This window comes from Leptodactylus fuscus, chromosome 2 (genome assembly GCF_031893055.1).
Source record: "Leptodactylus fuscus isolate aLepFus1 chromosome 2, aLepFus1.hap2, whole genome shotgun sequence".
Taxonomy (NCBI): domain Eukaryota; kingdom Metazoa; phylum Chordata; class Amphibia; order Anura; family Leptodactylidae; genus Leptodactylus; species Leptodactylus fuscus.
The window spans coordinates 164,386,043-164,398,628 of NC_134266.1; the positions used below are offsets into that span (position 1 = coordinate 164,386,043).

At 40.3% G+C, this 12,586-nt stretch overlaps 1 protein-coding gene across 4 annotated transcripts in view; it reads right to left on the reverse strand.

Moving 5' to 3' along the window:
* Window positions 1–12,586, reverse strand: part of FRMPD4 (FERM and PDZ domain containing 4) — a 461,147-nt gene that overhangs the window by 15,771 nt on the left and 432,790 nt on the right. For all 4 annotated transcript variants that reach the window (XM_075265006.1, XM_075265007.1, XM_075265008.1 and 1 more), the window contains 4 exons: window positions 5,800–5,931; window positions 4,130–4,249; window positions 1,369–1,505; window positions 861–987 (listed from right to left, as the gene is read on the reverse strand). In XM_075265006.1, the coding sequence (XP_075121107.1) occupies window positions 861–987; window positions 1,369–1,505; window positions 4,130–4,249; window positions 5,800–5,931 (516 nt within the window). The remainder of the gene's footprint in view (window positions 1–860; window positions 988–1,368; window positions 1,506–4,129; window positions 4,250–5,799; window positions 5,932–12,586) is intronic.

A 12,586-nucleotide genomic window follows, 5' to 3' on the forward strand; every position in this document is an offset into this window, starting at 1 on the left:
ACGATCTGTGCCCCCGGTGAAGAGCTATCAGTACCAGTATCATAGCTCTTCACTGTCAGAAGGGCGTTACTGACAGTCAGTCAGGAACGCCCTTCCTCACAGCAGCGTCTATAGCGCTGTACTGTGAGAGCGATGAGGAACGCCCCCTCCCTCTCCTCACAGTACTTGTCCATAGTACTTTGAGGAGAACGTCCACTCGTTCCTCACCGCTTCCACGCTATAGACGCTGCTGTGAGGAAGGGCATTCCTGACTGACTGTCAGTAACGCCCTTCTGACAGTGAAGAGCTACGGTATCGGCACCGATAGCTCTTCACCGGGGGCACAGAACGGGAAAACCGATAGTGCGCTGAATTCAGAGCCTTTAAGATTCAGTATCTCTGCAAAGATGTCCTACAAAGACACTCTCTTTAAGGAGACATACTACCCCTCATGATCTACATCAAAGGCCCCTCATAGAGTGCTATCAGTACCACACTGCTGTGTGCTGATGAGCGGCAGCATTCTCAAACAAGTGTCTGTGAGTAGGTATCTTCTCCATTTCCAAGAAATTGGTACCGTATTGTGCTTGAGGCACATTTTTCCTTTTCCCATCAAGGAAGACTTATTTGCGTAGCCTTTTCATTTTTGTCAGAATTTAACAATAGCTAAAATGTCATAGGTGACCTTGATCTATTTGTAGACAATTATTTTGGAACATGATATTTCAGTTGCTTTAATAATGTCCAACTCTAAAGCTTGAAGAACGGATCAATGCCTTCAATTACTTCTGCACCAAAAGAGAACGGTGAATCATACACTTTGCAATTACTGTATCCTAATAATTGTTGCAGATTTTATTTTCCTTAAATGTGAATTTTACCTTTTTGCCCGGGGGAACCAAGTTCTGATTCGCTTTGACAAGGTGTGACAGTGCCTTCTTTATGTTCTTTTCCTTCATGCTTTGTAGAACGGCAGACGGAAGGAAAGTCTCAAGTCCCCATTCCTTTCTGTAGAGAGAATATGTCTAAGATGAGTAGATTTTCCAAACAATTGTTATCGTTGACTAATAATAAACCTTTACCCAGAGGGGATCTATGAAGTGACTATGTATGGCCATTCATGATAGACATCTCAATAGTCAAATCCATAGTAATGGATGGGCTTACTCATTGTTCTGTCTTATATGAAGTTATCAATGAGAGGTAATCCATTTCATTACATTGTATCCTTAAGGTAAGAAAACAAATTCAGGTTTTGTTCATATAGGTTTTGAATCCAAAACCAGCAGTGGGCTGAAAAAAATATGAATTTATGCTTTATTGCATAATATGCTTAGAGCAATATGAAAGGTACTGTGGATACGAAAGCAGATAAGTCATAATACTTACTCTATATATTTTAGAGAGATTTTTTGTGTTTGCTTTGTGGTAACAGTTGCAATGTACATCTGTAATGCTGCCAATCTCAGTGCAATGTCATATTTCAGCTCTGGTCCAAATCTTTCTTGAACAACGTCATTGCAACTCTGAAATTCACCAACAGATGGGGCATTAGGCTCACAATTCCAGACAGACGCTATCATACAGCGGTGTACAGTGGAAATACTTAACTAAGACGAAAGTATAATAAATAGCATTATTGTTACAATTCTACATGAAGTATATTATAAGATTTCAGGCAAAGTGTCACTAAAATATCAGTGTCATATAGAAATGTCTATGAAGGGAGAGTGTAATGTAATAACAGATACTAAGACCACATCCCGCATATATAATAGTGTATTACATGGTTCTGGGGATGCTGCTGACAATGGATTCGGGGGTTCTGGTGACATCATGAATGCCATGTCATGTGATCTGAGGTAGTTTTCGGCCCTGTGAGTCGATCCCCCCCACCCCCTTTCCTGATCTCACAAGTAATTTGTTACACAGGGGTTGTGATGTTGCCAGAACCTCAAGGTTTTTGATCCATCATCACTTTCCAAAAGCCATAGCTTTTTTTTTTTATTCCGACAGCCATATAAGGACTGTGTGACAAATTTTACTTTGCAATAGCACTGTTTAGTATTCTGTACAATGTACTAGAAACCTGTTAGAAAAATTCAGAATGGAGTGGTATTGGGAAAAAAAACAGACAACGGTTCCATTGTCTTACAGGTTTAATTTCTACCAAGTTCACTTACGCTAATAATTGCATGTTACCTAAATTTTGATGGTCAGTTTGCAGCAACCTGGGTGGAGATGTTGCAGTGAGGAGTTGGACTAAGTTGGTGGCCACACTAATCACAGTGACTTGAGGCTCCAAATTTACTTATAAGCCTCAAGTCGGCACAGTAATGAATGGGTCATACTGGAGTCCCCCAAAGCATTCTCTGCTACATTTCACCGTCTTATGGTGGTTTTGGGAAAGCAATAACCTCCTTTTTCCAACACACAATTGAAATGAACACTTTTGTGCCTCCTAATAGATTTTTGCACCCAGTGATCAGTTATTATAGTGCCTCCTTACCAATAAAAGTTCCTGCTTATAAATAATATGACACCCTTATCAGTAATAGCTCTTTTATGAATGATAGTCTCTGCTTATAAATAGTAGTTACCTCATAAGGTAGGGATGATTCTGAGAAAGGTCAGGAATCAGCCCAGAACTACACCAGTGAGTCCCACATAAGATAACATCAGATACAGGCCAGAAATGGCCAGAAAAAGATGCCAGATGCCCAAGAAGACCTCACTTGGGCGAAAGGTGCCCTGTTGCACATGATGTGTTATCAAAGTGGCTGGGCTCAGGAGAATCAGGCAGGCAATTGCCCAGTTTGCCATAACCTTTATCGCCATCCTTGGATACCCTTTGTGTTAAGTGCAAATGACCACAGGAGAAAGGGTTGTAGTTGAAACGGCCACAGCTCATGGCTTTGTTTATCCAGTTACAAAGCAATATGGAGCCCCAATTCACTCACACTAGCAGGTTCCACATGTAAGGCACCGTACATACACAGACAGGAGTGACTATGATCCTTCACCCCTTCCTCAGACCTCTGACCATTTGCCACTGTAGCAATCTGGGGTGACCCCTGGGTCCTGATTCTACTTTCCAACCACTATTGGTGAAATACAAGGCCATTTCATTCTGTGGATACTTACGTTTCAGCACTAGTCAGCAGTTCAATAGACATCTGGGTTATAAGATCTTGGTTCTGCAAGCTTCGGTCCAGTGACATGGAACTGTCTATTAACCCTAAATGTCACTATCTTACCTAAAAGAGTTGTAGGTGCTCTGCAAAAAAAACTAAAATATCCCTTTGCTAATGCTAGATCTGTTCAATCTCCTGTTACTCCTGGCTAAACACTAGCTCTCCCAGAAACCACTAAGTTCCAATCACCTCCAGGAAAGCAAAGCGCAAGACATTCCAGCAATACAAAAATAGGATATTAACTTTTGTATAATCAGACAAAAGTTGAAAAGTGCAATTAGCCAGTTATAAATAGCACAAAACAGTATAAAAACTTTACGGAGCGTGATTCACATTAATACAATTCACTACTAGCAGTGGACCTTTTTGGGGTTCAAGTACAATCATGGTAATCCTAAATGAATATATTTTTATCTATTAATACCTCTAAAAAATTTTTTTTCAAAATACTTTTATATATTCATCTACAGAATTCTATAGGAGCTCTTTTTTGGGGGACAAGCTGCCATTTTTATTCATTTTTCAATCTTTTTTTTTTTTTCAAATTTTTGGAGAGGAGAAACAATGGTGATTCAGCCAGTTTGAAGGTTTTTTTTCCTCCTGTAGTGTCTTTTTAATACTTTTAAAGACATTTTCATATTTTGTTTAGCTTCCAACAGGTGACTAGAACCTGCGATCAACAGATCACTTATACCATAGACTGCCATACTACTGTATGTATTACTATTAATAATATTCCTATGACATATGAACAGAGCAGCTCTTATATTCTCTCTGTGCAGAAGCTTACCTTATTTTCAATTATCAAATGTATGCAATAATATATCAATGTTATTATGCTAATAATATATATAATGTATATATAATGTATAGACCATGCAGTATTGATACTAACCTTTATCAAAGTTAATGCAGGATCTGGAACAAGTGGTAGTTCGATGAAGATTATCTCTTACCTGAACATATAAATACTCAAAGGCAACAGGATCCCTCCGGAGTAAGTCAATTGGATCCTTAGGAACAAAGCTAATTCTAAATAGGCATCTCATCATGTGTGAGCTGGGTCTTTGAGTCACCTAAATATTATACAACAGTATTAGCAGTATTCTGAGTAATAGGCTAATGTACATCATTTTAACTAAATATTTATTGCCCCAATGCACTACAATAATAAAAAATGGGAAAACTTTAAAAAAAGTCTTTGCTAAAATCATATAGCTTTGTTTAATGTATTCAACTCCTTTGCAAGTCTGTGTCCACTAAAACCAGTGCTCTTTTTGCTCCATGGTTGTGTACAGTATATATGACATAACTCTGCAGGGAAAATTTACTAGTCAAAATGTGGCAGAATTCTGTGTAAAATGAGCTAGAATCCCGGCACAAATGCCACAATTCTAGTTCAGACACTTTTTCTCCCTTACTTGACAAGGGTGCATGATTTTGTAGGTAAGTGGTTGGTGGTTATCCACTTGTCTGCAAAATAGTAAGTAAGCCAGCCAATAGGTGATGTAACGTTAGATTAGAGTGTGAAAAGTTGTAAAAATAGGCATGTGGATCTATTCATTCATTTTCTTAGTTTTTATTATGGCTGTGTGATGGCCATTGAAAAAACCTATGAGAATAAGGCCTAAAAGGAATAGTGTATAGAGCATGCTGAGCAATCAGCTATATTTTATGGTAATTTCTACCACTTTATTCATTTCTTTATGTAACATAATAAATATGGTTGGTTAAAGACAGAATTCCAATCTATAAAGCTATCATGTGAAAGGCAAAGAGAATCCACAAGGTAAAAATTCCTTACCAACTCCAAATTTGGTAATTTAACATAGTTTCTGGATATGAACATCTTATCCTAAAAATGTATAGAGCCCGTAACCTATGATAGTATTACATTCAAGAAAGGCTTCCAGGCTCCTCTTGAACATAAAAGTTATCAGTCATCTCCACATATTGTGGCCGTGATTTCCATAGTCTCACTGCTCTTTCTGTAAAGAAGCCCTGCCTATGACCTTTTATCTTCTAAATATAGAGGATGTCCCCTTGTCATTGTTACAGGCCTTGGAAAGATCTCTGTACTATCCATTTATATACTTGTACAATGTGATTAGATTGCTCCCTTAGCTGTCTTTTTTATCTTGTTTTTATACTACAAATCATCCAATCCTTTGGTGGTCGTCCTTTGCACCCACTCTAGTTCAGCTATATATTTCCTATATACTGGTGCCCAAAATCTTGCGCATTATTCTATATGTGGTTTAACCAGTGATTTGTATATCCTTTTCATGAGCATATTTTCTTTTTCTAATACAGCTCATGATTTTACCAGCAGTTGCCTGGCACTGGTTGCTAAAAGTTTACTGTCCACCAATAACCTTAAGTCTGTTCCAGCAGTGATCTTACACAGTTTATAATTTAACACATAACTGGAACACTTGTATCAACGGCCCAATGGACAGTATATGAAATGTCATATGAAAAACACATTTTAGAATAGGTGTTCACTTCACCCAGTAGACAGGTAAATGTATTATTGGCCAACTTTTTTAATCACATATGAACCAAAAATAAATTTCCTTTTTTCAGTCTTACTTTTATTGTCTAGAAGGTTTAGTAAGATAAATACCTGAGTTAGTGTCTCCTGTTCATGTAACAAAAGGAGTTTGGTTCCAGCTCCCTCAGTTCTTTGCTCTAGCATCAAGGAAAAGTGTTCAATGCACTTTATTGAAAGCTTTTCTTGGAGTGTTAATATAACATCCTGCAAGAAAAACATAATATTTCAGTATAAAACACATCACATTTCTAAGATTCCATCTAGTAATTATAGCACAAAAATATCTATATATTAAATTGCAAGAAAAAATAGGAGCAAAACTTATAGATATTTTCCAAGCTGACTTTTTTTTTTACTGATGAAACATATGATCTTTGAGGTCATAACATTAATTAATTAATTAATTAATTCATTCATTAATCTTTGTTTATTATTAAATAGAGAATGCGAGAATGGTAATTCTTAATAATTATATTCTCTTCAATAAATCTATAAAACATACAATATATACATAAAAGCAGCGCTGTTTAGTGATTACATTAATTGATTACATGATTTATTGATGACATGTAAAACTCACCCATTAAATATGTATCTGTGGAAGGTAGAGTGGAGGCAGGCTACAGAGTCTGTCTTTGCATGTAATGCCATATATACTCAAGTATAAGCCCATCCGAATATAAGCCAAGGCCCCTAATTTTACCACAAAAAACTGGGAAAACTTATTGACTCGAGTATAAGCCGAAGGGGGGGGGGGGGGGGAATGCAGCAGCTACTGGAATATTTCAAAATTTAAAATGGTCAGAATTTTTGGGTGCAGTAGTTGCTGGGTGCTGGGGAAGGGGAGGGGGTGTTTTGGTTGTCTGTCTGCCCCTTCCCTGAGCTTCCCTGGACTGTTTTTTTTTCCCCCACTTGGAATTCAGCCTGGCTGAATATAAGGTATCTGTAATGCTCCTATTAACCCCTTCCTGATGGAACAGGAGCACTGCAGATCCCCTATATTCAGTAGACCAGGCACTTTCAGACACAGGAATACCTAATGTGTATGTGTATCACAGTAATTTTCTAATTTTATATGTATTCTAGGGAAAGGAGTGATTTAGAACTTCTATTTACTTTATCTTTTTATTACATTTTTTTAAGGCTTCGTTTTTTGTTGTTTTTTTTTAACTATTTTATGGGAGATTCTATACATTACTATTGCGGCTGGTCATAGACCTCCTTGACTCGAGTATAAGGGGGGCTTTTTCAGCACAAAAACTGTGCAGAAAAATTCGGCTTATATTCGAGTATATACGGTACTAGCCACATTCCGCTAGTACAGATTGAGTATGGAGTTCCCTTAGCAATGCTCAATCACAGCATTCCTAAGTAGAAACTTAAAGCCGGGCCCCAGATAGAGAGCACGCAGCGTTTGGGCCATTTTCATTACCTGCAAAGTGGATTGGAATCTAGCTAATCCCTTCCGAACATTGCAGAAAAAAGCAGCAACAAAAAGCTGTCATTTAAAAAACACATACCAATTAAACGCTGTTGTTGGAGGTATAAGTATAATAGGGGCAGAGAGTCAGAAGAGGAAAACTGCAGACTTTCTGTGAAAAATGCTGCAGAAAAAAAACGTGATACGGTTTCCACCACATTTTTTCTGCAGCATTTTTTGCAGCGATTTGCTGAGTGAGGCCATCTCAAAGATCCTATCTATACTGCCAGCTTATATAAATTGAAGTTTTCCGCAATGCATTGCTTTCGCAATGCTGCTTTATTTGCCTGCTGTATGAAATTATTCCTCCTATTGTTTCCATGCAGCCGGATTTGTCTGATAAGATAGGAGAAATTACGTCATGGAGGGGGACTCTCAGTGTTCTCACTGTTACCTACAGCTCAGCAGGACATTCAGTTCAGCTAATTGCAGTTTGCTGATAAAGCCCAGTCTGCTGTCTGTCTATGTAAACACACAGATAACACTATAGAAGCATAGTAAGTTTATACATTATACAAACATGTATTATGTAATACACATTTACTGTGCATATTATTTGATCTGTATTTATACTAGATTTCTAGTAATCATAATAAATAATCTCTCAGGCAAAGTCTATATTATGATATTTCATAGTGTCCTGTTGTAAGGGAATTGCAATAGGAGCAATTCCCCAGTAGCTGCTGTAAATCCTGGGAAGGGGCACAAGAGACAGTTATCCCTAAGCTGAAGCCCCCCACTGTCCCTTCCTGCTTGCCTAGTCCTATCCTATGTAATAGGCAGCAACTTGGAGAACGATCCTTTCCTATATACATGACACACAAAATGCAGACAAGACAACAACAACAAAGGGAGGTGAGCTAGCCAGGGTTCGGTAACAGTCAAGCAATGCAGTGTCAAAATATATATCCCAGAGAGTAGTCAGTAGGGAAAGCCAGAGGTCAAGAATCAGAATACATGAATAAACAGCAATAGCAAGCAACAATGTGAATGTGAGCCAAGAATAAATAGGGAGGAAGAACCCGCCCTGAACCTGATAGGAAGGCAGATTGTCAATCACAGGGCAAAACAAAACTTAACTCTTAGAGGTGAAGGTGAAAGAGACGGGTGTGGTGGAAAATCAATTAACAAGGTGAAGGAATAGGACAGTGTTCAGACAATGCAACCAAAAACTCTAAGCAAGTTATCAAACTGCACACGCCTCCTGCGCCTCAGAATGTTAGCAGAGGGTGGCGCAGAGACCAGAACAGGCAGAGATGTTACTCCTGTTCAGCAAGCTGGGGGGAGGCAGTTTTGACTGTTTGATGAAGAATACAGGAAGTGAGAAGAAGAGACATCAGGCTAAGCTGATGAAACAGGAAGATGGGAAATCCCCTATAGCAGGGGTCTCAAACTTGCGGCCCGCGGGCCAACTGCGGCCCGCGGGATGAAAGTTTGCGGCCCCCGCACAGCTCCCTGCATTTCCCACTATAGTCATCTTTTGGCCGGCACACTAAGACACGCCTCCAATAGTCAGGTGACGTCTGACGTCACCCACAGGTCCTTCAGTCTTAAACTTCAGCAGTACTAGCTTTCCACTGATCACCCATCACTTTTATTGCTGTTATAACAGGGTGATCAGTGGAAAGCTAGTACTGCTGAAGTTTAAGACTCAAGGACCTGTGTGTGACATCAGACATCACGTGACTATTGGAGGGGTGTCTTAGTGTGCCAGCCGAAAGATGAAGAGATGTAGTACTGAGAGGAATGTGAGATGGAGTGTGTCAGTGTGTGTGTGTCAGTGTGTGTGTGTCAGTAACCTAGGGGCAGAGATGGAGGGGGGGACATGAAAATGGAGGCAGATGAAGGCGGTATCTGAAATTGGGGTAGATGGAGGGGAATATGAAACTGGGGACAGATGGATGGGGCATATGAAACTGGGGCAGATGGAGGGACAACAAAAAACTGGGGACAGATGGAGGGGGGACATAAAATGGGGCAAATGAAGGGGGATATCAAACTGGGGGAGAAATGGTGGGGGGAGATGAAACTGAGGGTAGATGAAGGGGGGCACTTAAACTGGGGACAACTGGAGGGGGCATTAAACCGTGGGAGTAGCTGGAGGGGGACCTGTCTGCCTCTAGTTGTCCCCAGTTTAATGTCCCCGTCCACCTACCCCTACAGTTTAATGTCTGCTTCTAGCCTCCTGAGTTTAATGTCCCCCTCTAGTTGCCCCCAGTTTAATGTCCCACTTCAGCTGCCATTAATTTATTGCCCCCCTCCAACTACCCCCACTGTGTTATGTCCCCCTCCAGCTGCCCAGTTTCATGTCCCCTCTAGTTTCCCCCAGTTTACACTGGGGCACCAGGAGAGGGACCTAATACTGTGGGACAGTTGGAAGGGAAATTATAATGTGGGGACATATAATGTACGGGTGACTGTAGGAGGATTATACTGTGTGGGGGCACATGGAAAATGACTAAGAATGGGTGGAGTCATCATAAAATTGGGCGGAGCTAAATTTGCTGCGGCGAGCATAGCTTGTGGAAAATCTGATGCGGCCCAGCCTCACCCAGACTCTACCTCCAGTGGCCCCTGTGTAAATTGAGTTTGAGACCCCTGCCCTATAGGCTAAGGCCTTATGTAGCAAGCTGCAGCCAAAAAATGATGTGGAAGAGACCACAGCGGAAATGCATCACAGACTTTCTGCCTCTATCTTAACTATACAGAACACATCAGTTTTTGTGTGGGTATAATTAACATGCTGTGATGTGAAAAAACGTTTGCCTTTTTGAAAACGCTGCAGATTTTTTCTGCAATGTGTGGATGGTTTTTCACAAACTGGGGCCCCAGCCTTAAAGATAGTTGTTAATAAAAGTGAAAAAAATCTTTAATAAAATATAAAAAAATCCAAACATTCCTGCAAAAAACATTAAAACATAACTGAAGTGACGATGCATATCATGTAAGTTTTTCAATGACTGATTACTAACAGTTTACTATATAGCTTCAAAAGCTTCAACAAGAATACAATAAGATAGTCTTCATGGAACGCCACATTAATATATATGTCATACATGCAAAAAATACCTATGCAAATAAATTACCAGGATCTTAATCTGTGCTGCCGTGCTTTATTCTGCATGTGGCATAGACAGATGGCATAGATTGCTAAATAGGAAATGTTAAGTACAATGAGAGAAGTAATGGGAAAGCAGATAGACATATTTGGATTAGGTAGATTACGGCACCAATTAAACATTGCTGATCCCATATCACAGCTTAGAGACTCATTGGTTTCCTTAATGAGACAGGGGGACATGCAGAGGACCAAACTACTTTAATGTCAACCACAAATCCAAGTGTTGAAAGTTGATCAGAAATGTGATTCCCTCTGATAGGAGGATATTAACTCATAATCTACTTATAATGGCAATTCTAATTACTGGCTGACACAAAGGAGGAAAGAGTAGCTGCCGCTAAGCCTGATGTATGTTTTGTTGTGTATCATGAAGCTTGCCATTATGATTAAAATCACATTACATAAGAGCAATGCTATTCCAAGATTAAATTGTGTTCTATGTTCTAAAATAAGCAAAGAATTAAAAATGATAAAACACGCACATCTGTCCCTGCCAGGTAATATTTTCCTCCCTAAGCTGCACAGTATATATAGTTATATATGCTTATGTAGTTCTTATTTTATTAGAAAATGTGTAACTATATGTGATATTACTTGTCATCCCTTCGTCCCTAGGATGGCATTCTTCTGGGCTGTGATTTTTAAGGTCTCTTACAATAACATTATTTTGTCAAATAAAGTTAAGTAAATAAGTAATAAGTAAAATAAAATAACGGCCATTTGAATTTTTAGAATAAATATGTAGGGGAAGGCTTAAAGATTTTTCTAATATAATTTTCTTAAAGGCGGTAGAATATATAATGAAAAAAAAACACACCTGTGTGGAGTCAGTACACACACTGTGTACAGATGCAATTACTATACATGCAGAGTTCCTTTCTTGCCTAAGCTATTCTGTTCTATATAGTACATTAAGTGAACTTTACAATGTAACCCAAACAGTGCATACATTGGGGAAAAAATTGTAGGGGGAACTCTGGAATAATTAACTCCCCCCTGACCCCTGACTGACACCCCCAAGCCCCTTCTCCACCTCCCCCCTGCACACACTATTATGCCCCATAGTGGTCCCTGCACATAGAATTATGCCCCATAATGGCCCCTGCACACAGTATTATGCCCCATAGTGGCCCCTGCACACAGTATTATGCCCCATAGTAGCCCCTTGTTAGGATTGTGCAGAAGCTGCGGCCATGAGATGGGCGTCGCTGCCTGTTCTTCTGTACAGTCCAGGGTTGCAGGGGTTAACCTGCCTTGCAACAGCCGGGTGTGGTCAAGTCTTTGATGGACTGGTGTGTCGACCTGTGGACGCTCGGATTGGGCAGCTGGGCTATTTGCTGGTGACTGCCCCTTGCCTATATAAGGGGGCTGGTCTGGACGCCTGGTGCTCTGTGATCACAATCTGAAACCTGAAATGGTGTGTGTGTGTGTGTGTGTGTGTGTGTGTGTGTGTGTGTGTGTGTGTGTGTGTGTGTGTGTGTGTGTGTGTGTGTGTGTGTGTGTGTGTGTGTGTGTGTGTGTGTGTGTGTGTGTGTGTGTGTGTGTGTGTGTGTGTGTGTTCCAGCCTGTAAACATTTATTGCCCTAGCTAGTAAATTAACCCTGAGGTAGCAATGCCACTGTTAGTGAGGCAGCATGCTGCCTTGTATGTGTGTGATAAAACTCAGTAGGGTCAGCTAGCATTCCTTCTCAGACAGGGTGACTGGGAGTGGGCTTGGCAGTAGTTGCCTGGGTGGTTGGGTGGAACAACTACACACAAGGTTTGCTTGGTCTCTGGCTTGTCCTGGAGTTCAGGCTAGCCAGTTTGTTTATTTGTGCAGCTGCTCTGACTGCACAGGGCTCTGTGATTGGTTACAGAGCAAACCTGGTTGTTTAATTTAGCTGGCAGTGACATCAACTGTCAGACACTGTTCACGCCAGGTTTTTAGCAGTCAGTAGCCCAGAGGGCTCTGCAGGGTTTTTCAGTTGTTTAGTTTTTTTTTTTTTTAATAAATCCTGCTGACCATAACACCCCTGCACACAGTATTATGCCCCATAGTGGCCCCTGTACACAGTATTATGCCCCACAGTGGCCCCAACACACAGTATTATGCCCTATAGTGGCCCTTGCACACAGTATTATGCTCCATAGTGGGCTTTGCACACAGTATTATGCCCCATAGTGGTCCTTGCATAAAGTATTATGCCGATAGTGACCCCTGCACATGGTATTATGCCCCATAGGGGACCCTGTATGCAATATTATGCCCCATAGTGGCT